This window comes from Antedon mediterranea, chromosome 4 (assembly GCF_964355755.1).
Source record: "Antedon mediterranea chromosome 4, ecAntMedi1.1, whole genome shotgun sequence".
NCBI classification, from domain to species: Eukaryota; Metazoa; Echinodermata; class Crinoidea; order Comatulida; family Antedonidae; genus Antedon; species Antedon mediterranea.
This window is the reverse complement of record NC_092673.1, coordinates 7114790-7142166: the sequence shown is the minus strand read 5'-3', so window position 1 is coordinate 7142166 and position 27377 is coordinate 7114790. Positions and strand designations below refer to the sequence as shown.

Sequence of the window (27377 nt, the reverse complement as noted above, 5' to 3'; positions counted from 1 at the left end):
GATATTATAATACTTTACCAGTATATATTTCTCTATTTCGTTTTATCCTTCTTTCTACTTTAAAATCACATTTATAATTAGTAACGTTTACCATATTTCATATTTTTATGAGAGTAATAATTATGGGTAAATCAAGTTATACTGAAGTAAGGCCTATAGCACGAGAGAGCGAATTGAAGGGAGCTGTAATCGAAATATAATTACTGAACATTAATTTTTTTTTTTTCAAATAAAATCTTAAAACCACCGTGCAAAACTAAACAAACTACAAACAACTAAACTAATCTACATGTAAATATAACTACAAAACCATGCAATACTGAGTAGGCCTATACGAAGAAATGATTATTTTCTATGATGTAATAGCTTTACCCGTTTTGTTTCTATTGCTAACCAGGCTTAATCGGACATTCATATTTTAAATAATACAGTGTAATGCATTCAATTTATTCTGAATTAATACAAAAAAAACCAATGGTACTAACAAGGTATCATATGGATAATTGAGTGGTGCCATATCAGTATTGACTTGTACAGTACTTTATGGACAGTTGCTTAAGTCTTAAAATGCAGCTTTTAAAATAATTTATATTGCATTGTATAAAACCATGGAGGTAAAACATTGCCTTAAAAATTGACCATTCAGTCATTCAGTAATCATTGACACTGCTGAAGATGTCGTTGGCCCGCTATCAACGGCATTCGGTGTAGAACTGTTTCTCAATTGGCACGCATGCGTTATGGCTTTGAACAGTAGAGGGATATTGTCTACGGACACTTCGTTAAATTTGCGCGCGAGAAAACGCACGTCTGGTAACAACATCATGAGTTCCCTAAAGCGGCCCGTTTGGGCGTTGTCGTTCAGCTGCGAATGATCGTGTAGTAAAAAACAGTAATGCTTGCTCAATTCTTCAATGGCTGTTGAATCGGATAAGCCCTCTATTTCTATTCAATAAAATAAAATAAAGAGTAATATGTTTTAGCAATTTACATGGTTGCTATGTAGCCTAATACCTGTATATATAGAATTAATGTGCCCACATTTAAAGATGTATTATCCCCCAAAAACATGAAAAATTAAGATTGATAAAATTATACTTTAAATACTGTAGGTCATTTTGTAGTAGTTTCAAAAATAATTGTTTCACTTATGGAAAAATAAACTGTTAAATTTAACAAAAAAACAGACAACTTGTCTATTCTTTGCTTTTAAATTACACATTTTTCAGGGAAATTTTACAGTTAATGACTATCATGTGAGATTAAAATGGCATATGCAAAAAAAATAATTTAAGTTAAATAAATAAAAAATTTCAGGGGGGAAATATCTAGGAGAGTATAGTGGTAAAACAAAATAAATTAAAACATTTACAGTATGGCAAAAAGAAACACATTACATTTATCATTAGAAAGCATATTCTTCATACCTGGGTTAAGGAAATTGATTGTCTTGAGGCAAACGAACTCTCCGAGGTTAACAGCCATCTTGTGATATCGAGCAGCAGTTGTGGTCATTTTGTCTATAATCTCAATGCCAGTCTGACCAAATCGACGAAGCTCTTCGTCATTCGGGAGATAACTTTCTAAAATGTTACTAATATCTTCAACAACATTTTTAGGTTTGGAGTGAAGAGCAGCAAGAATTAGATTCTCTGCCCATGTACTTTTGATTATAAGTGTCAGATCTGCAATCGGGACTTTGTGGGCATAAGGCATTCTCTTAGCCCACAGGATTTCAATATGCAGTGTCTCGTCCATTATTTTACAAAGTAACTCAAACAGTTCTATTGGATCAACTACCTTTTTTGAAGTATATTCACATGGTATTTGGAGATGTTGTTGCATTTCAATTATGATTAACTTCTCGACTTCAGGAAGAAGAGAACTGTTACTTGGAAACCATCTAGGTCTTCCAACATCTACCTGAGGTTGTTGTCCGTCCTGGCGATCAGAATCACCCGAGTAAACGCTGTCTGTACCGTTTGAGTTCGGCGAATACTGGTCGGAAAAACCATCACTTCTAGATGGACTCATCGCACTTGCTTTACTACTACTTTCTACCATGCCATATTCTTCACCAGACATAATCCTTTCTATTTCCTCAGATGTTAACTAATAAAAAGAAATACACAATCTTTATTAAACTATTCCTTTTGTAACTGGGTAAAAGTATTATATAATAACGTTGAATGTGTCACAGTTAAAAATGGCTGGGTTTCAAACAATTTTAAAATGGAAAGAGGTATTAGACAAGGTTGTCCTCTATCTGCTCTGTTATTCATTTTAGTGGTTGAAGTAATGGCATCTAGAATAAGAAACAAAGATGACTATATAAGGGTACCGCGTATTAAACTTCCAAATAATGAAAATAACATAGAAGCTAGAATAAGCCAATTAGCCGATGATACTGTTTTGTATGTTGGTAATGACAAAAGTATTAAGTCAGCAGTCAGTGTAATTGAACTTTTTTGTGAAGTATCTGGAATGACACTAAATAAAAAAAAAACCAATGCTTTTTTGATTGGTAAATGGAAGAACAGAATAGATAGGCCTTTAGAATTAAATTGGGTAAAACACCCGATCAAAATTTTAGGCATATATGTAGGGTATAATACAGAAGAATGTACCAGAAACAAGGCCATATAGATGGCTGCAGTCGCGTGCTTAGTGTTTACCGACCGACCGACCAACCTACCAACTGACCGAAATTACTGAACATGTTTAAAAATGTTGAAATGTTTAAAAACAGTTATATTTTTTAAATTTACACGTGCGTAGCCTGTCAGTTTTGACGTGCTCGTATAACGTAATTTCAAGTTGAAAAGTAAGTCAAGAAAACAGAAATCGGGCAAAAAGAGTGCGCAATAACATTTAACGTGCAGTGCGCGCAAAAAATCTGCGCACTCATGGCAATTTTGTAAACGCTTAAAATTGCCTGAAACGTACTCTTATTTCATCGAAAATAAATTTTGAAAATTTTAAGCGCGCGTACGCATGCGTTACATGCGCTACGCGCGTAATTGTATTGCCATATGATGATTTATGCCCTGAAATTTATGAGTACCAAATTGTATTTAATTGTGATTCATGGTTGTGAAGATTTGATTACTGTAAAAACGTGATTTCGTTAAATCGTGCGTAGACCGCGTAATTTTTTATTGCGCACCGTGAAAACATAACCACATCGATTCCTGGCCATAAGGAATATACTGTGAAAAATTGACTAAGCTAGATTAAACTGATATCAAGATAAGGTCATATACAAGTTAGTGTTTACCGACCGACCAACCGACTGACATAGTGAACTATAGAGTCGCTTCCACGCGACTAAAAACTGGGATGTTAAATTAATAGAGCTATAAAAGACTTTAAAACAATGGAATGCTAGAAATCTTTCAATTTTTGGTAGAATAATAATCCTGAAAAGTCTTGCACTATCTAAATTAACATATGCTGCAAATATCACTGATGTTCCAAAATATGTATATACACAAGTTACAAATCTAATATATAATTTTATTTGGAACAATAAAAGGGAAAAGATAAAAAGAAAAACTATAATTGGTGATGATGAGATGGGAGGCATTAAAATGCCTGACTTTACTCTTCATGTTAACGCACTCATGTGTGGCTGGTTAAAAAGAATTATGAATGATAATGGTGCTAAATGGAAAAATATTCCAATGTATTATATTAAAAAAATATGTGATGTTAATGTTTTACTTAATATGTCATGTCATAGCATTAGTGATGTTAATTCTGATAAAATTCCACTGTTTTACAAAAATATGATAAAAGCTACTTAAATTAAATTATAACAGAATCTCTAAAAAAAACCTGAAACTTATAACGATATAATGAATGAGCAACTGTGGGGAAACCACTACGTTAAACTAAAAAAAAAATCGCTTTTCTACAAGCATTGGATTGACAGTGGCATTATCAGTATTAAAAACATTGTTAATAAGAACACTGTTTTAACATCAAACGAAATACTGGTGAAACTACAATGTAAAACAAACTGGTTAAATGAGTTTTTGTGCATTATTAAGGCAATACCAATTCAATGGAAACGTATTATTAAGGAGGTAGATATTTTCAATTGCGATGATAATGATGAGTTAGTTGGGACCAAGTATGAGATTATTACTACCAAACTAATATACTCATGGTTTGTGAAAGAATATTTCATTATTCCAACGTCACAACTAAAATGGGAAGAGTACTTCAATGATAACAACATAGATTGGAAAACATCTTGGTTACGGAAAGTATGTAAAATGAAAGATAAGAAACTAGCACAATTCAATTATAAGATGTTACATAGAATACTGCCTACCAACAAACGGCTGTATCAGTGGAAAGTTAAGGAAACACAAACGTGTGACAAATGTGGAGAAATTGAAAATGAAAATCATTTGTTTTTTAGTTGTAGATTTATTCAGAAATTTTGGAGGAAAATGCTTAGTATCTTTGTAAGTTTAAACCACAATAATATATCATTTAAACAATTAATACTAGGAACGGGAGATAAGCTAATAGATTATATTTATACACTTTTGCAGCATTTACTATTTATAGAATAAAAATGTTATCAGCACTAAATAAGCCAGTGGGTAAATCGTTATGGAATTCATTTAAAAGCAATATGTTATATAACATTGAATGTGAAACATATAACAATACAGAAAGAAATAAAGTATATAAAAATGGGTAGCTTTAAGAAATAATATTATGCTAATATAATTTCTAATTTGATACGATTATCAGAAAAGGAATTACTGTGATACGGGTTACTGGTGGTACTGAGCTATTATTGTTTTATTAGGTGATCATTTCATTTAGAATAAAATGATCACCTATTGTTATTGTACAAAATCTTTATTATTGTTATTATTCTTTCTGTACACTTTTTGTTCATCAAATATCTCAAAAAGTTGAATAGCAATGATCACAAAAATTTCACAATGTCTTTCAAATACTTTAACTTAGCCATAATAAGCTTTTCAGCGTGATCTCTCACCCGTGACGTCACGTATACGCCATTTTGTGAAATCACATTATCAATCATATATCCATAATTCATTATCACATATTTATGAAATTCACTACACGTAAACTTCAGGTCAAGGGTAAAAATATTAGCAAGTAAAAACGCGCGCGCACGTAGGGTCATGCGCAATTTAAAAAGCTCAAAATTACGTTTTAATCAATTTAGAGCATGAATTAGGCCAATTGCGTGTTTCAAAAAATTACTGCGCAAAAAAAATATTTTGCGCACGCGATACTTACAAAGCGTAAAAATTGCAATTTTTTTATACAAATCGCGTTCTACTCACCATCCTTAGTACATTCACCAAATTTGAGTCAGTTCCGACTTAAAATAACGCTATACGAGCAGGTTAAAAATAACAAAATGCGCAAATTAATTGCATCAAAGTGCTGAAAATGGTGAAAAATAAGGCCTTTTTAAAATGAATATAACTCTTCAGAATGGCAGGTGACCCCCAATTTTTTTAACTTATTCGGGAAGCCATTGGGTTGTAGATACATATTCATGTACACATTAGACATACAAAATGGTATGACGTCATCAAATGGCCACTTTAATTTAAAAATTAGTAATTTTTATCTTTTTGTGTGGGTTATCACATTCAATAGAGCGCATCTCCGTTATTTGAGCCCGATTTTCGCCGAAATTTTAGTATGTGCTTGCTCAATTAATTATCTTTCTCAAGAGTTGTCAACATTTTTATTTTGATGACGTCATCATGTGTAAAAACTTTAATAACCAAGGTCGTGTAATTTCAGCTACACCATACATTTGAATATGTTATAGCTCTTCAGAATTAAAGGTGACCTTGAAGATTATAATTTATTATGAAAGCTGAATAAATGTAGATATGAATTCATATAAAAATTAAGCCCATCGGATGTTGTGATGTTATCATATGGCCAGTTGAAGTTAAAACGTTGTTTTTAAATTTCTTTAGTCAAAGTTATACAAATTTCAAAGAGCGCGCATTGCGCTTCTACGTGTCAAATTATCTTCCAATCCTTATATTTATTTGCTCAATTTATTATCTTTCGAAATTGTCATCTTCGAGTTTATTTTGATAATTCCATCATACCAAAAAATTTGAACATGATGTGGGTCCCGTAATTTCACCTATGCTACACTGTATATAGATATAAACTGTACATATTGTATATGACACATAATAGGCACAACTCAGCACTATAGCGTATATCAGGATGGTATACATCAACATTTTCCTATTGTATGTTAACGTACGTGCATGTTTAAAAAATATTAATGTCAGTAAAGCGATAAAAATGATCACCTATAATTCGTCAAAGTGACGAATTAAATTCTAGTTTATTTTCTTTTTATCATGTATATAAATATATTGTATAATCCGGGTTGTAAAATGAAAACAAACAAATAAAAATGTGAAAAAACTATTTTAAAACGGGATAGATGATAATGATGATCCTGTCAAGTGTATAGCAAAATATAAGAAAATTTATGAAAAAAGGAGTAATACAGAATTCATATATGTAAAAATGTTACTTATGAACTGTAACGACATTTACAAGTTAAATAATACGATTTTATGTAATATGAAATAATATGAATGTGAATAAAAGTGGTGTTTTGGCCACAAAAGAGAAAAAAAAACTAATCCTTGTTAAACTAATCCTTATTAAACATTGTTAAAAGCCTAACATTATTTTAATTTTATTTTTTACAACATTTTTTTTTAAACTCTCTGAATAATTTTACGTTTTAATAAAACATGTTCAATTTACAATGTATTGTAAAAGCCTACACCATAGGCATTATTTTTTATTTTCTATTTTTGAGAAATGATTGTATTCAAATACAGTACTCAGTAGAAAAGGTATGGCTATGGTATGGCTGATAACACAATTAACCAGCTAGATATCAATAATCGATTGGAATTTTAAAATAAAATAAAAATATGCTTTTTAAAATCTAGACTTTTTATGAACAAAGAAAAAGAATATGAAACAAACAACAAAGTTATTTAATGTAAAAATTCGTCAAACAATGTTTTAATACCATTTTAATATAGAATAAACTCGTTTGTACCGAAGGATGAAAATCTCGTATCGAGTTTATTAAAGGTCGATGCAATTTAAAAAGTTTTAGAAATGATATAGTATTAATATGTAACAATGATATAAGTTGTGGAGTTTAATTAAGAATATATTTGTTGGAGTGAATTAACACTTTCATTGACAACAACCTGTCAAAAATGATTAATCGATATTGATTTGGTGCTCGTTTTCTTTTTTATGATACACGAACTGTGATTTAATATTTTACTAATTTTTAGCTGAAGGTAAATAATCAGGTAGACTATTCAATTTTATTATTTGTTTGATAAAATCTTGTTAATAATATAATAGCCCAGTCATGAATTTTCCAAATTGTAAATTTGAAAAATATAATGCCACCATGTTTTTCTGAGACTTTTTCATATCATTAGGGTTCGAAATGACCAAGAGGTACTCTAGACCACGAGTTTTTTTTAGTGTTCTAAAAACGGAAGACGTTACATCTATCGTTACTCAATACAACCTTGGAGGACTACTCTGCATTGAAAATTATCATTTCATCAATTGACATTTAAATTAGTTCTACCTTGAGATTACGTAACATTTAACCTTGGTTGGATTTTATGGTGCCCGATTATTATTAATAGCAGCAAGAAATAAGCCAATACTGTATTTTTGTTTCCCCGCATAATGAGCAATCAGCATGACCAAGGCTGTGGGCCTATGGTCAAATAATAGGCCCTGGACATCACAAGGCTATTTGTGCTTGGACTTCAATTTATCTGGATTTTACACAAGGTCTTTGGTGGTTCAGGTGCCTGGACTTGATCAGTTGTAGAATTTAATTACGGCTATTTTTTCATTCGTCCATGACTTTATAATTGACTTTCATAATTTATGGAATTCAAAATTACCAATAACTATAATTTAGAATTATAAACTATAGTAGTAATCAATACCTTGAAGATAATTGATAAAAAAAAATTAACATCCTTTGTAAAGATACGTATATTATATGAATATTTTTTTAGTAGGCATTCTAAAATTGTAGAAACTTTTTGCAGAAAGAATCTTTTTTTAATTTATCTATCTATCTATCTATCAGATGTGGTGGCTTAATGATCGATATTGAAGACTGTTCTGTATAATATCTCGTCTCCCGAAATTCAACTGTCTTAAAACTACCTCAATACCCATTTAAGAGCTACATATAAAACTAAAACCACAGTGACATTGTTGGTAGCCTCATTAGAGAGTTGCAAACTGGCCTATACTATAATTCAAAATGTAATACACAACCAGTCCTATACAGTCACAAGCTGTTGCTGCAATTGACAGGTGGTATTTGAATGATTTATTTAATAAAATAGAAAAAAACAAATATAATCATTAGGCCTGAAATGTTATAATTGGTGTAAACACATTTACGAAGTTACATATTTATGTCACGGAGACCATGGTTCTATCAAATTACAGTACGTTCTTGTCGCTCTTTACTGGTCTTGAATACATTTATTGAATTGTGGACTAAGTTTAAAAGCAAAAGTATAGAGGCCATTTTGAAGATCATTACATAGATGTAAGGCCGGGAAACACCTCTCCACATCGACCTTATACGCAGAAGGCTGATAACTCCATCTCTGTCTGATTACTGCCTTTTATCATAAGGTTAAGTTAGCTATTACCGTTGCTAGGCTATGCAGGCCATGGTCTTCACTAACAATGTCACGCAGCAGTAATGCAGTTAAACAACCTTCCAATGTTGAGTAGATGCGTAACTTTGACCTAGGCCTAGCGTGTATAAGGGGATAACTGAACAGTCGGAGGCAGATAAAGAAACGTCCCCCAAGCTTGAGGGTCAAAGGGTATTCCCAACCTCCACTGGAATTAGGTTAAACGGTTTCCCCAACCTTCTAAGAGGTCAATGTGTATTGCTTCGATTACATAATACTAATAGAATAATTAGGCCTATATAAAATCAATAGCATTGTAACGAGTAGAGATAGTTATTACTTGTCTACAATGATCTCAAGAACACATCTTTATGTTTAATGGTAGGATATTGAAGTGGCATTGTATGTAATGCGATGCTTTCTATAAAGTATCAGTCTTTTAAAGCGTGCTTACCAAAAGCACAAGATAAATGGGAAAACCAACTTCAAAATTGTTTTATTGACTAGAATCTATGTTGGAAAAACAAAGTTAAGAGTATGTTGCACATAAAAAGAGTGGCTTTCTTTAATTTTAAGTTGCTACATAAAATTTTACCAACTAGGTGTAAGCTAATATTATGGAATTTGTCAAACAGTAATTATTGTGAATATTGTAATGAGGAGGTTGAAAATGAAAAGCATATGTTATTTACATGCAAAGAAGTAAAACATTGCTGGGTAAAATGTTGCGCTATGCTGAAAACATGTTTTGCTTTTACTCAGGAAGTTACATGGAAGAAAATTGTACTTGGAAAATATGATGTCAAAATTAATGAAATATTTTCCATTTTAACTTTCTGTGTTTATAAAAGTAAAGTCAAACATAGCCTAGGACTTGTTAAAAAATGTCCATGGTTAATGTTCACTGCGGAGTTAGAAGGTATAATCAATTGTCAGTTTTTAATAAATAAAAAAAAGGCAAAAAAAATGTGGTCAGATATGGACCGTAACAATTTAGCAAGGTATAAAATTAACATTTATAAAATTGATATTTAGGTAAAGTAAAATAGAACTTTTTTTTGATTGCCTGAAAGAGATAAAAAGAGTTATAAAATAAAGAATTCTGTGGTAAATTATACGTACATTGTTAAGGATTGAAAAACGTGTAAAGAGTGTATAACATAGAGGAAAATATTTTTTTTTCTTCTTTCCTTATACTATTATATATAAAATGCAATGGTGTAGGAGTGAGATATCAGATGTACCGAAAGTTATTTAATGTCAATTATATTGTATTGTATCATTACATTACTGATGTGCAATGCATTGTAAACGAACATTTTATTGATGAAGAAATAAAAGTGGGTCGATCCTACATAAGACAAAAAAAAAGTACCAGTCTTTTATACCGGATTTAGCCTAAAAATGTTCTTTAATTTTATTCTTTTAATTTGGTTAATGATCAGGTATCGTACTACTATATCTATTTATAAAACGGTATTTGTTGGTTAAACTATCTGTATATAGAATTTTGTTTTGTAAATAATTAATTTGTTCGCCGTTTCAGCCTGGGCGATATTTAAACAAAAACTACAATTTAATCAAGGTGTAGTATTGGTTGAAAAGCAGTTTACAAATGAGTCGCCAACAAAATTACAATGTTACAAGTCCATAGTAAAGAAATTCGTTTAAGCAAAATATTAAAGGCAAAGGAAAAGTATTACATTTCCATAGCGTATAAAAACAAATAATGTTTTCACTTATAAAAAGATAAAATATACGCTTAAATTCAACCAACAGTCAATTTGGACTATTTTTGCGTTAAATTGCATTTTTTCTAGGTAAATGATTTTTTTCTCGATTTTTGGTCGAAGTGAATAACTTATATGACATTAAAATGGCATATTCAACCTAATATTTAAAAAACGAAATAATTTTTCAGTGGAAAATTATTTCCTGGGTCTTTGTTTCGACTTAATAAAGTATCCAATGTACACGATTAATTCACAATTCAAATTAAACATACCTTAAATGAAATTCATATTAGGGAATGTGAACATAAATCTAATTAATCTTGTTTAAAAATGTAATAATGTAATAAATAACCGATTTATTTAGTAATTTCTGCAGTTAAAAATTAGAATTGGAAATTGTTTAATTTAGGATCAATATATTATCATTTTTTCTATAATCACACTGAATAAAACTAAGAGCAAATTTAATTAAACTAATGACATTATTAAAGCAAAAATTTGCACTTCCAGCTATTGACCTTCCAAAGTGAATATGACCAAACTGCACATGCGCAGATAATGTTGTGTTGGCACAAACAAAGCAGCCTTGGGATGCCTTTCGAGATAATCGCATCAATTTTTAGAATGTAAACAATGCAAGTCTTGACCATGGAAAAAATCTGACCACTCAGATCACACTACATAAATGGTCATTTCCTTGAACTAGTTGAAAAGATTTTCACATTCAAACATCTGTATGATGGCCATGGTTGAGAGAGTATTATACAAATAATAGTTAAATAACAAAACTGCTTAAATCAGTGTCCAAGGTTGATAGATGCAAATAAACATAATAATGACAGGTAAATTTTACGGAATTTTAACGAAACCTTGATTTCTCATCTAATATCCAATCAAGTATAACCAAATGCAAGAACCAATTTGTTTCTACAATCGAAGTAAACATCATACATGCATATTGGTAACCTAATATTATGCCTACTCTTCGTTGTCATATAAATTGGATATCATAGATGGAATAAAAGGTTTTACATTTTCTCTTAATGTTTCCTTTTCTGTTTATATCATAGTATATCCTTTATGTATTACAGTATATACATTGTAAATATATACATATACGGTAATTTAGTATTGTAGTCAATTGTAATTGAACAATATTTTATTATATATTTATTTGTGTGATATTGCATGCAATCTGGCCACGGTTTGTAATTGTCTATGTGCATTTATAATAATATTTAAATAAGTAAATTCATTTTCAAAAGAAAATTTGAAGAATATTTTAACAGATACAGTCTACAGTATTTTAAATCAATCGTACATTTAATAATGTTTATATAATATTGTTTATATCAATGGTAATGTGATGAATGAAGTTTACAGAGATATATAACTAACATTTGTACAGCATCACTAAGCAGCATCTAAATGTTGGAAATTAGTATAAATCATTCAAACTAAATTCATTCATTCATTCAAAATATTTGTAATGTATTTTTGACTGTTGCATTATAAAGTTACAATAATGCGACGATATTGACAACATTGTATTTTAAAAATAAGTTCCATATTTTTTTCCAAATAAAGTAGTCTTTTCAACTGTTGTCAAACAAAAATGAGAGTGCCGTTTTCCAAGTTGCACAGCGCCCCATCACGATATAAAATCGGACAATGTTGCCCACAGAGGGCGGAATAACTATTTGTTTTAAAAACTACGGAATATGAACTATACTTCAGTAGTTGCAATGATTATGTTTAAATAACATAGTATAAAACGTTCCCTCTCATTATTTGGAGTCAGTTTTATACTAAGTTAATTGAATCTGAGTTGTCATAATAATTCAAATTACAAATTTTATCAGTTAACGTTTTTGTAAAATTATTATTGCACAGCGCCGCATCGCGATAATAAACTGAACAATGTTACCTATAGAGGGCATAATACAACAAATAACAGTAGAGAAATGCAAAAGTGTATTGTTATACAAAGATAATCATTAAGCTATACAATAACTATATGGTATATTTTAATATTTTCTGTACAATGTCATGTTAATTGAGAAGATGCTTCTTTTCAATATTTACTGTATTATTTTATAATGAAAATTAATATAACTGTGTAGTAACATATTACTATATTTAGACCTACCGTACATACTGTAAAGTATTGCTTTCGACACAATAACTGACCGGACCTATGCTACTAGTTACAGGGTGGATTTATTAAATCCACTATAGATCTGCTAGTGGTATGTGCCTATTGTTTTATTATCGTTACTTACGTTTTTGAAAATATAAGTAAGCCTAGGAGATGTCAATGTTAGAGCAATCAATCTTATATTATATATATTATCTCTGTTTTAATATATAATACAGTTACAACTGCAAGACCTTTTTTTTTAATCGAATACGTGATGTTAATTATACATTGATATAATGCACATGTAAACATACCTCAACTGGGCCTATGCTTTTGTTTCTTCCACCTGGCATTCCATCTTCTCTTATTGCTACAAATAAATAATAAACATGTGCAAATCATTACACAATATTTGAAATAAAATTATGTACCTTAGATTAATATTTAAATAACAGGCCTCTATTATTATGAAACAAACAATTCATATGAGTATTAGTTCTGTATCTCCACATACTATAATATTTGTATATCATAGGGATATTTGATAATACAACACCTCATTTGCATCTCATATGGACAATATAAGTTTGCTTATGGTCTATGATACTATGTGATACATGTGAAAAACATTTGATTCTGTATTTCTAAATACATTAACTATGAAAAGATATAACGGGCACAACTATTATGTTTGGCGCCCTCTGTGTTTTGGAGGTTTATTATTTAAGGTGTTGTACCATGGAGAAATAATAACCTATTTCTTCATGGTTGTATGTACGGTAAGCAGTAAATGCCATGGTTAAGATAATTTATATAATAATATGAAAAAGAAAAAATATAATATAAGGCGAAAAACTGTTATTTAGATTTGTTGTATACAAACAACGTGAGAATATTTGAGTTGAAAGTTGGACTGTTCTATTACTGCTCCTGCTAAACTTTATTCAAATTAATCATGGAGGAAATATCATGTTTAATCAGGCCCTTTTAATCGAATGTTAAAGTGTATATGGCATGTAAACATTCGGCACTCAGGTTGGCACACTCTACAGGTTGGATTCTCGTCGCGCGCAACATTAAGGGCTACCGCGTTGCAAAACTATTTTTTTCTCTGAACAACTGAAAGTGAAAAAATATTATGAATACGGCACCTAATTCTAAATCCACCAATCAAATGAAAAAGATAAACTTGGGTTTGTTAAGCTGTATTGGCACATTCGGGTCTACATGTAGCCTACGTAAGCCTACGTATAGAAGTTAGCGAAGTTGGTTGATGAAAGCGACTTACCCGGGTAAGTGACTAGACTCCTGAAGCTCACTTAGCTCTTACCTTTTCTGTTCATCCCAACTTGTAGACATTTAGATAATCTGCAATATTGACATCGATTTCGCTTCTGTCTCGACATCATGCAGTTCTTGTCACGCAGGCACCTATACACCCGCTTGTTGCAGATGCTTCTCTTGAAGAATCCCTTACACCCTTCACAAGATACGATTCCATAGTGGAGACCAGTGGCTCTGTCCCCACAGATAAGACACGTTTTAAAACCATCTTCAGTTTTTGGTTGGTAGTCTTTGTAATAATTTGCTGCAAATAAGAATACGATAATACTTATTACATTTATGTTAAATGTGGAAATTAATTGGTCCTGCAGTTATTAATGGCTTTTGTTATACTTTGTGGTATTAACGTTAGTTAGTTTACAACATTTCATAATAATATAAGTCCGATTAATTCAGTGTTTAAAAATGGCGCGACATTTTTTTTCGAAACTAAAATATAAACACCCGCTGGTGGCGCTACGTAAAATAAAACTAGAGTTCTTTTTGCAAATTTATACTACTGTGTCAATCCCATCATACGTTTATTATGATCACTGGGCCCAGTATTGGCACACCTGGTTTAAGCGGGGTTGAAATAGTGTAGGGTTGCGAAATTGTAATACTCTCCACTGAAAGATTTTGATAATCAGTAATGCGATGGATTATTCGAAGGGCCGCTCGACATTGATTTTGTGTTACGTATCTAGTGGGAACTAAACTTTAAGTTTAACTTCAATATAAAAAAGTACCCCATTTAAAAGACAAACGAAATATAGTAGAACCCATATTAACGAGTTCATAGGCCTATTTCCCTTGGATAATGGTTGTCGTGTATTTAAACATATTTCCCCTCGTTCGTTTAAAGAAAGTTTCCCTTAAAATCGGTGTACTCAAGAAGAGGTTGAGTATATTAAAAATAAAACAGGAGAAAATTGATTGTTATAGTTCTGCTGCTTTTGCTGAAGGTAAAACCAAAGAACTTATAACACAAGAATCTCCTGTTCGTCCGAAGCGCGTAACAATTTCGAAAGGCATTGTGGGATAGTGAGCCATGGAGTAGGGCGCCCGCATCAAATTAGAAAGTCAAAATCATAGAGGGGTTCTGCTAATGCTCTAGGGGGTATAGAGTAATTGACTGAGGAGTAGGGCGCCCGCATCAAATTAGAAAGTCAAAATCATATAGGGGATCTGCTAATACTCTAGGGGGGTAGAGTAATTGACTTCCTAGTTTGGAGGGGGCGCTGCTCCATGCTGTGAAATGGCGTCGCCCAGTTTGACCTTTTAACCCTGTACTTCCGATACTGTGTTTTGAATGCAAATTGAAGAACAGGAGATTCTTGTGTTATAAGTTCTTTGGTAAAACCATGTAGTTGTAATAAAACATCATGGGCGTGCGTTGTATAACATTGCAGGACCGTCGTCGGGCCACTGATCATATGGCCACGTCCTTGATAAATTCAATTTTCTATTGATTATATACTACTATTGTTTCTCTTCACATAGCCGGGTATACTCTAACAGTAATGGTAATAACAAAATTTGACTCATCTATCTACATGAGCAGGTACATAGGTCTATTGATTGATTGGACATGTGTTATAACCTCGTTGTTCTTCGAATTACAAATTCTATGTCGGTCGGTTCGTTGGTCGGTAAACACTAACTCAAATTTGCGCACGCGACTGGGCCAGCCATGAATATAATGCCCTTCTTTATACAAATTCCTGAAATCCCAACGTATATAAATATATATATTTTAAACGCTTAAGTCTGAGCGAAATACTTATTTAATATTTCGGCCAATGAAGATAAAAATAATTTAAATTTTTTAATATAATATTGTGATGTCATTAATAATAATATTGATTAATTGGATATTAATTGTGTCTTATTATCTGAATGGCATTTGGCGCAGTTGTAAGTGTTTAATTAATAGCGTAATAAGTCGTCTCCAGCGTCTGCTCCTTATGGAGTCCGCTTATCTCCCGTTGGGTAAAACACAAGTACGGTATTCCCCGACCATGAGGCCATCTGCTTTGTGTATTGATAACACATTGAAATCTATGATCTAATCATTATGGTATGCATCAATTATTTCATTGTTTAGATTGTTGTTTTGCGGGTACGAAAAACAAGCTTACCATAAAAAGTTAAAAAATTAGCTTATCATAGGCAACTTCCATAGTCGTATGTGCATAAAGTACGTGGTTTTTAGTACTCTAAATTACTTCCATAGTCGTATGTGCATAAAGTACGTGGTTTTTAGTACTCTAAATTTTCTTCTTGATGATTCAAATATTCCTATTTTTGTTCGGTTTTTAGAAAAAAGGTGTTTTCATTTGTTAAAATTTTTGGTTTGTGCAGGTTTTCTAAATTCGGCTCTTTCAAACGGGAAAATTCAGATCTAATTGACATTTTTGTTGTTAACTGCTGATTTTGGGGATAAAAAAAATCAATTTTTAAATACAATTATTTTTAACAACAATTTATATTTCGCCCAAAAATAAGTACTGTAATTTACAAAATTTAATTTGTTTTTTAACTAACATACCAAATGAGTCTATAAGACATGATTCAATAACCTTTATTTCCTTTTCATGAGGTTTGCTATGTTTGTGTGGAGGTTTCAGTCATTTGTTACAAAATATTGATGTTTTACCCCAAACATAAGTATTTAACAAAACATTTTTTTTTATTTAAAAAAACTGACATATCGTCGTCTTGAGTTTTACACTTCACAATTCAACCATTTTTATGTTGGTTCAATAGAGTTTGCTATGTTTTTTTTGCGGGGGTTCAAAAGAAGACGGCTAGTAACTATACTGATTATACTTATTGATAATTAATAGCATGACTAGAAGAACGCCAGAAAGATTCAATCTACATTGAGCCATACTATTTCTTGTAGAAAATATTTAGAAAGAGGAAGCCTCACACATGCATTGTTTTGTACCAGTGATTTTAACAAAATATCTTTGTCTGTACATTCTATCTAAATCCAAAGGCAAATTACTGAAAAAATGACAATGCTGTGGGTATCAGTGGCTGGATCTCAATGGAGATACAAAAATAAAAAGCGAAAAGCTAAATCAAAACGGTAAAGTAAACTTTATCGTTTACAGAGCTTTATATATAAAAATGTACTTGCACTGATGAAGGGCTAGTGTTGCCCGAAAGCTCTGCTAACTTTTCTGGCTGTTTTACTTTTTCGTTTTGATTTAGCTTTTCGCTTTTCGCTATGAAGGGCTAGTGTTGCCCAAAAGCTCTGCCAACTTTTCTGGCTATTTTACTTCTCGTTTTGATTTAGCTTTTCGCTTTATTTTGTATCCCCATTGAAATCCAGCCACTGATACCCACAGCATTGTCATTTTTCAGTAATTTGCCTTTGGATTTATAATATAAATGTATATATATATATATTAAGCTCTTAAGTCTGAGCGAAATACTTATTTAATATTTCGGCCAATAATTAAGATAAAAATAATTTAAAATGTTTAATATGATATTGTGATGTTATTAATAATAATTAATAGATTTAGAATGAGGAAGCCTCACACAGGCATTGTTTTGTACCAGTGATTTTAACGAAATACAGTATCTTTGTCTGTACATTCTATCAAGGTCAAATGCATTATTATATAACATTACTAATTGCGATAAAGCTTCATCCTTATGTTACATTGAATATACTGTACACACCAAACAAAGTATAAAGCATTACATTCACAATAAAGTGTTTTGTTTCGCCACAAAATCGAATTAGACTACACCATACGGTACAAACACACTTCGCGTTGTAGGCCTAGGTACTGGGTAGAACACACAGTTTTTCTTATCAGAACATTGGAATTATGGACAATAGAACAGCATATGAACAATAAATTGAAGCATACTTGCCTCAATTTATTATATAATATTCCTATATAAAATTGTTATTTTAAATATTATTAATTACTGTATTATTCATTTATTCTTTAAATCTTTTATTTTGAAATCTCTTTTCTATCCAAGAAAAAAAAATTAACCACAATGGCACAATGACGTATAATTATACAATTTTTATATAATTTGTTATTATATAATGTTGTTATACAATTATATAATGTTATTACATAATCCGAGAGTTATTATATAACGAAACTCTATAAACAGAATGTTAAAATATAAATGTACATAATATTAAAACAGCACATTCAATGCATATATGCCTATCTCAGTATCTGTGTTGTCTTCGTTGAGAGCTTTTTTATTTATATATTATATAATAATTATTTAAAACAACTGGTTTTTTTAATTCTTGTTCTTAATCTCATTATTCGTTTTCAGAAGCTTATTGCATACATTTTTTTTGGAAATTCTGAGATCTGGTCCTAAAGCAATTCAATTGTGAAATAATGTTGGAAATGACTGTTTTAACGTTAATTTCGTTTTTGAAAAAAATCGCATTCCGCTCTGTCTGTAAATCCACTAAGTCACTCGTTTTTATATGATTTTTGTTTAAATTAACGAACTTGTCTATTTTTTGTATAATTCAAAATTCAAAAATGTATATTACACATTTTTAAAGATTAACCAATGTACTGTGGTTATCATTTCCTTCGTCATGCCTCACTTAACATGGTTTTATACGCGTTACATAATTGTTTATGTTCCATTGTCTTGCCTATTTAGGCTCTTTTTGTCTTATTTCACTCTTGCCTGGTCTTACCATTTATTATCATAATTTCAACATGACTTTTTCTCGGGTATTGCTAAACACCGCAAACCCCCGCAAACCTCCAAAAAAACATAGCAAACCCCATCGAACCAACATAAAAGTGATTGAATCATGTAGTGTACAACCCACTGGGTATGTCCATGTAAAAAAATATTACATTTTTACTGTTAACTAATTAAATTATTTTTGGGGTAAAACACCATTTTTTGGTCAAAATTGATTGCTAAACCCTGCAAACCTCCAAAAAAATATACCGTAGCAAACGCCACCGAACCAACATAAAAGTGATTGAATCATGTAGTGTACAACCCACTGGGTATATCCATGTAAAAAAGATATTTAATTTCTACTGTTAACTACTAATTTTTGTGGTAAAACATCATTTTTTGGTCAAAAATGATTGCTAAACCTCGCAAACCTCCAAAAAAATATAGCAAACCCCACCGAACCAACATAAAAGTGATTGAATCATGTAGTGTACAACCCACTGGGTATATCCATGTAAAAAAATATTAAATTTCTACTGTTAACTACTTATTTTTGGGAGGTAAAACATAATTTTTTGGTCAAAAATGATTGCTAATTTTTAACCAAAAAATGATGTTTTTTCCCCAAAAAGTAGTTAAAAGTAGAAATTTAATAATTTATATGCCCAGTGGGTCGTACACTACATTATTCAATCACTTTTATGTTGGTTCAGTGGGGTTTGCTATGGTTTTTTGGAGGTTTGCGGGGTTTAGCAATCATTTTTGACCAAAAAAATGATGTTTTACCCCAAAAATAAGTTGTTAACAGTAGAATTTTTTTTTTACATGGATATACCCAGTGGGTTGTACACTACATGATTCAATCACTTTTATGTTGGTTCGGTAGGGTTTGCTATGTTTTTTTGGAGGTTTGCGGGGTTTGCGGTGTTTAGCAATACCCTTTTTCTCCTCGCTTTTATCACCATTGTCCTAAAATGTATCGAGATACTAAATACTATGCTTTCACCCTGGTCCTAATCATTTCTTAACATATTGTAAACTTGTTTCGATTGAAACTATACTGGTATACTGTATACTTTATTGCTAAACTGGTTCAAATGTTTGTTCTTGTCGGAACATTGTTATGTCTGCTGGAAAGAGTGTCATTGTTAATTTCACTCTTCTCAGGTTATGCCTAGGCCTATTATTGTTAATATTTCGTCGAAAAATATTATGATATCAGGGAGATCTCCCTGTATACAGTAGGCCTGTGTCTGGTATTGTTATGAAAATAATAAATAAACATATAGATAATTCTTAATAGAAAGTTGAAACTGTTGATACAGAAATAGAACAATCATTTTTGAAAGTCTGATAAATTTTTTTTCAGGAATGTATACATTCTTTATTTTCTATTTGATAAACAATAAAAATAGCTGTTTCCTCCATAATATCAAAAAGATATACAGTGCAATGAAGCCAGAGAGTTGTTATTAACGATGCAATAAAGGAGAAAGAATAATAAAACAGAATAATAAACTTAATTATTATAGAAATATAAAGATTCGATAGTACATGATTTGGCTTATAATATTGGTTTGACCATACATACAGCTGTAACTCAACTCGCCGGTCGAAGCGGCCGCCAACCAAAGCGGCCGCTAATTCAATAACGGTAATTTGTATGGAACGCCGTGTGCGCTTTGATTGTCGTTGTTTTGTAATCTTTGATTGTCATTGTTTCGACAGGTTTTCTTTACCTCGGACATAAATAACAATCTACATTATTATGTAATTTATTCTCTTTTTTACAGATTGAATATGATACGTTCTTTTAAACGAAATGGCGAATCGATGATTACTTACTAGAATATAACTGTTCGAAATGATATATATGTTTAATAAAGTCAATAAAACACATTGTGGTGTTTGTATTGTATATTAATATAATATATAAGCCAATTATTAAGAATAATATATACATTTTTCAATAAAGTATATCAAAATATATATATTTGTTATTGTATATTAATTAATTAGTAAAGTAACTAAGCCTAGTAGTGTTCGCAATCATAATTTAAATTAATTACAATAACATGATGACATTATTAATTTATTTATTTAATATCCTTAATTATTTTACACCTTCAGATATATAAATATTGATCAATTTAAAATTAGTTTTAAATACTAAAATAAGATGCAAGTGTCTGTATGGTACGGTAATTAATTACGTGAATTTCTGCTAATAACTCGACAGCCATGAGGAATAGTGCTGTAGAAGGTCGCGTTTTATTTGCTTTATTGAAAACACAAACAATGTATTACAACACACCCTATTACTAATCAATAAAAAAAACAAGATTCGATAGTACAGTGTAAATGAGATATAAAGATTCAGCAATACCGTACGTAAATAATGAATGCAATACTGTATAAATATTGGATAGTAAAGTAAACGAGATATAAAGATTCGGCAATACCGTACGTAAATTATTATTGCAATACTGTAGTAAAAAGATTCGATATTATATGTAAATGAGATATAAAGATTCGGCAATACCGTACGTAAATTATTAATGCAATACTGTATAAAGATTCGATAGTATATGTAAATAAGATATAAAGATTCGGCAATACCGTACTTAAATTATTAATGCAATACTGTATAAAGATTCGATAGTATGTAAATGAGATTTAAAGATTCGGCAATACCGTACGTAAATTATTAATGCAATACTTTATAAAGATTCGATAGTATGTAAATAAGATATAAAGATTCGGCAATACCGTACGTAAATTATTAATGCAATACTTTATAAAGATTCGATAGTATGTAAATAAGATATAAAGATTCGGCAATACCGTACGTAAATTATTAATGCAATACTGTATAAAGATTCGATAGGAGAGAAACGTCTGGTCAGTTCAACGTTATTTTTTCCCTTCACTGCCAATGAATTTAAAAAAAGAAAGAGATATAACCAAATAAATAGTACTGTACGTAAATGAGATATAAAGGTACAATAGTACATTGATTATGATGCAAACGTAAATTATTAATGATTCGATAGTATATGTAAATATATTTAGTTAGTTAATATTAAAATACTATTAAAATATACATTGATTTATCGGCAGGCAAACTTTTGGTTTGTGTTATTGGATGTACTATGATGGCCATTGAAAGACTGATTTGTGGACTATGATATATTTTAGTAACTTGTTTGGTTTGTGTTATACTATGTTTTTTTTTTTTTTTGATAAAGTTTTTTAAATATTTATGTCAACTTCATCACTGTTTACTGGATGCAATAAAGGAGAAAGAATAATAAAACAGAATAATAAACTTAATTATTATAGAAATATAAAGATTCGATAGTACATGATTTGGCTTATATTTATTGGTTTGACCATACATACAGCTGTAACTCAACTCGCCATAGCATTGACAACGACACTCAAAGATTAAAGCGCACATGGCGTTCCATACAAATGACAATATTAAACTGGCGGCCGCTTTGGTTGGCGGCCGCTTTGACCATACTCCGTTATGTACAACTCCCTGATGAAACTAACAATAAATGGCCATATACAAGGGATATTTTGAATATGGTAAACTATATGGTAAATGAAATAGCAAATGTTCACCGTACAAAAACCAATATCGTAAAATAATACTTATTTTTTTCTAGAAGTCAGGCAGGTTACAATTTAGTTACTAAAACGACTTGGTAAATTGTGAGAGTGTTTTCGTTAAAATATTGCCTAGGCCTGACGAAAACAAAGGATTGGGAAGACAATACCCTATAACTTGCCTCGTTATCGCTATTGAATTTAAAATAAATTTTCTATACATAAAACGTGGGTCACACACCACGTGTATTTTGTATTTACAGTACAATACAGATATACATATACTTACATGTTAAAGACGATTCTTTCGATGTAGATTGAGTCCCCTCTTGGTAAGGGTAATGTCCCCAGCTCCACGCAATCATTTTGTAGTTAACCCGGACTTGAATCCTACCTAAACATCATCTGGCTTCTCCTCAAATCTATCCATAGGCTTATCTACAGGCCTTCTTACATAATGTTACGTAATGAATTTAAGCGTTTAGAAATGAAAATGAGCTTATAACCTATATCCGAATGAGTCGGAAGTCGCTTTGAATACAGTACACGTATAATACCGTTAATAACAATTTCATTATTGTGATCAATATAACATGTGAACTAGAACTTAAAATAATCCGTAATTAAACTGTCTTATTACATTATTAAATTGTTTGAAACGCTTATACAACAACACTGATTTCAGACAATTAATAATTTATTATTATTTTTTAATACCTAATAATCGTTTAATAAATCTATAAAATTCAAGATTCTTCAATTTTCTTTTTAACTTTTGAAAGAATATTTAATATTTTAGACTTTAATATAGCCTTACAGGGTAATATGCTAAAGCCCCAATGCGGGATATTGCAGTCAATGTCATCAATAGGTCCATGGTATTAATGTAAGCAGGGAAGAAATTCGCTCTTCCCTGTTTTCACTCTTGCTTAGGCCAGTGTATAATAACACTTATTATGTTCAACCATTGTACTATAATACTACTAATAAATAATAACAATAATAATAATTTATTGGAAATTTCACTCTTATAAAACAGTGACAAATATTAGTTAACTTAAAAACGTAACATGAATCAAAATAAATAATAGGCCTACATGCAAACATTCTGTATTTATACACAACAAGGCATACAAAAATTAATAAAATTAATCGAAGATACTTTAAACCTTTTTAACATTAAACAAAACATTAAATTAAACATAAAACAACAGCATTTATAACAAATGTAGAAAAGCGCATTGTTTCTATAGAAACAATGCGCTTTTCTAAATTTGTTATATTGAGCATACATGAATTTGTCAATTAGAGATTTAATGATTTTAGTATAGTTTAAAGCATAAGCCATTGTTAATAAAACAAGCTTAGACAATGCATTCATTTTACATTAAAAAACAATATTTTTAATGGAACAATTACAACTATTTTTCAATAGTTCGCAAAGCATTGCAGTGCATATACTTCCATTCAAAGTTTCAAATTTTATTTAAAAAAAAAGGTTTCATGTTCTTTATTGATATTTTACCTAATTTTTCTGTAGTATAGAGTCTCCTTTTTTAAAGTTAAGGTTGTATAATTTTTTAACAGAACCATATTATTTAAAAATCAGTTGTTATTTGTTTGAATTCAGAGTATTATTTATAAACCAAATGAACAAATCTCCATCTCTCACACAGCATATCACTTAATAATCAATTTATGAAAGTGTATAATTTAATGAAAAACAAAATGATCGAACAAAAGAAATGTGTCATGTGTTTTTTTTCCCTAATGCATTTTAAATATTTGTCACACTGTCTAAGGACCCAATACATATTATAGTATAATTGGATCGCCAATTCATTTAATTATGGTCTAAGTTCTTAAAATTCTTTAATTGTAGGCCTAAAAAAAACCCAAAAAACACTATTTTTGTTAGAGTTTTCTTAGATCTTCCATAAGAACATTATAATAAGAAATATTATTCAAGATCTTTTTATAATTTTTTTTTTCAATTTATATACGAATACACACTTTGAGGCATGAATTCTTCTAGACGAAATACCGTAGCCTTATAGTGTACAAGGAGTACAGTTGAGTCTTTTTATAACCTGTTTGCTTAATTCTGACTGCCATTATGTTATATGATACAACTAACTTTCTTTGCTACATGATACTAATTAAACTAATTCCTAAGCGATATAACAACCCTCCATATGGCTGTCCTTGGATCAAATTCAAGCTTGTTTTATTCAAGCAGGAACACCATCGTTTTTTCCACGAATCACATCCTCTGTCAATAAAAACAATATCAATTTCGGCAATGCCAATTAACTGTATACTTATAACACAGGATGGGACCAAATAACAAATGGTAATGATTTTGATTTAATTAACTCAAAGTTTTGGATAGAAAGTCATATTCTAAAGCCCTGTCTACACTATCAAACTTTATGTGTCAAAACAGTTTGATGTGCCCAATAATAGTAGTTCGATGCTTAAATAAAGTAGTGATATGACATCATCATGTCTATATGGACACATATACATACATTTTTTTGTCACATAAAGTTTGATAGTGTAGAGACAAGGCTTTAGGTACGGCTGTCAAAGACTTGTTATGGCCAATTGCTTTCAAAGGTTATGAATAAAATGTGAATGAGAATTCGGACACTGTTTTCAATTAATGTTTTTTCCCATTTAAGGCCCTGTTCAGACCCATGGCGTTAGACCGTTTTAGCGTACAACGTTACTAGCAAGGTCACGTTACAAACCGCAGAGAAAAAAACGAGGTGTTCAGACCCATAGCGTACGATTATCGTTACAACGGAAGTACGACATTCAGGTTGTTTCTAGTTGCATATTCATGTGCTCTTACCCACGTGTTTTCATCATTATTTCCACTGTGTATAGGCCTAGGCCTAGATCTCAGCCCTACAATTATGACAAAGTTTGCCGTAAATAAAACAACATACCTCAGCATTTATTTAAGAAAAATATAGTAAAGCCAAATTTCTGTTTCTATTGTTTTTATTTTGTATTTTGTATTAAAAAACATTTTCCCCAGGTTCTTGTGTTACGAAAATAAAGCAGGCCTCCTAATGATGAAGAAAAAATTGATTGTGATAGTCTATCCAGTCCAGTCAAAGATATATATTCTTTGTTCCAGTAGGTTGAAAATAATCCTTAACTTGCTAATAAAAGGGACACAGCTCCCCTTGTTTGTTTACTGATTTTTTTAGGAGTTAGGGGGTTTTCAGCATTAAACTTGTCCAGTCTAGTCTGCCTTGTATATGAATGAGTGACTTGATGTCCCACGCTAGTTTTTAGCTTGAATGAAATGCGTGAATGACTCTAGGCCTAGCTAGGCCTAAAAGCGGATGGGATCGTAGTCCCTATGTTTAAATACAAGGTGCATGTATTTATGTCATTTGTTAGAAAATATAATGGTAATCAGTTGATAGTAGTTTGTAGCCTTTGTAACAGTTGTATTTGTAGTGTAGTTAGGCCTTATTTATTCTGGCCTTTTTGTTATTGAAATCCATCTCACACATTGACGATACAAGATGTCAGCCTAGGTCAAACCTTGTTTCGCGTCATAACAGGAAACGTTCTGATTGGATACAACGTTGACTTACAGTAGCGTCGTACGCTAAAACGGTACTATCAACCGTTTTCCACTACAACGCTACAACCGTTGTACGACGCGTTGTACGCTAATCCCCAACTGTTCAGACACACATTCTTTTAGCGTCGTACGCTAAAACGGTCTAACGCCATGGGTCTGAACAGGGCCTGAGATGCTAAGAATATTCTGAATTTACTTGTTTTACAGTCAACAAAATCATAGGACTTATCATGATTTAATAATTGGCATGTGCTACGGACGGTTAACTTGTATCGTGTCTTGTGCCATTTGTGTTAATTTGGACGGAGGAGAGTATAAAATAAAATTAATCGTTCGCTTGTTTTGGCATGGACCTATACATATAATTCAAATGTCCATGGTTATAGTGTCTTATTAAATGAGACATTTCTTCTGAATTATATTTGGTATGATATTGGCACTACTATCGGCTTTACCTACAAAGACAAAAGAATTAATTCATTTTTATCTAATTTTGTGCCTTAGTTTTTATAGTGTAGGCCTACTTTGGGCCGCTGGCCTTTGTATTTGAAAATAAATGCCCTAGATCAGGGTAGGAGGAGTGTATACGATTGTACAGAAATAGGAAATAATTATGTTTAGTTGGCCTATAATTAGGGAAATGTAATGTATCTTATGTAAATAAGACACAGCGAGAAGCGATCGTAATCATGTGTTTGAACATGAATGCATTACTTTGCACAATACTTTCCCAGTGGTTTGAACGTGGCATTAGTAAGTTTCAATTAAAGTATAGAGTTAATCCAACGTGGATCGCATTGAATAAAGGTCTATTTATTCCTTCATTTGTGCCCTCTACCTTTGTTCACGACTTTGTAGAACGTAGAAGAAAGAAACTGCATAAAGACGATTAGGCGAAAGTAAACCATTATTGTTAATGAGGTACAATGCAGGCGTATTGTTTATTCAGTGATTTTGACATACAAACTAGGGTGGTTATCTCTGAACAATAAAGACATAACAATGAGAAGAACTCACGTAAGACGTAAAACAAAGAATAACAAAAAACAATTTTAATAGGAAAAATATGTAGGCCTATGTTATTAGATTATTACAAAGAAAATGTGTTATTAATACATAATTTTATAAAAGAGGAATAGAAAGTAAAAAAAACATTGTTAAATGTTTTTTAAATCGGGATCTGTGGTGAGTTATACACAATTTCAATTAATTAATGAGGTGTAGAACTACTATTAGTCTACACTATCAAACTTTGTGACAAAAATATGATGTGATATCACTACCATATTTTATGCATATTTGGGCATACCACCACCATATTTGGGCATATCACACTGTAAAGTTACTGATATCTAAAAACTTTTTTTTCTGACCGCACTATTTAACGATTTAATAAACAAAAACCCAGTGATTTATTTGTTATTGGTAGACCAATTTTCATCATAAAATAGTATACAAAAAAAGAGATAGGCCCACGAACTAAAAACTGTTAATAG

At 31.0% G+C, this 27377-nt stretch overlaps 1 protein-coding gene across 1 annotated transcript; it reads right to left on the bottom strand.

Annotated features, from left to right (window-relative positions):
• Positions 1 to 518: 518 nt before the first annotated feature.
• Positions 519 to 22639, bottom strand: LOC140046577 (nuclear receptor subfamily 6 group A member 1-like). Its single transcript, XM_072091275.1, has 6 exons — positions 22564 to 22639; positions 13963 to 14220; positions 12947 to 13002; positions 1428 to 2112; positions 732 to 945; positions 519 to 573 (listed from the first exon to the last, which is right to left on the bottom strand). The coding sequence occupies exons 1-6, from the start codon at positions 22637 to 22639 to the stop codon at positions 519 to 521; spliced, it is 1344 nt and encodes a 447-aa protein (XP_071947376.1).
• Positions 22640 to 27377: the final 4738 nt, after the last annotated feature.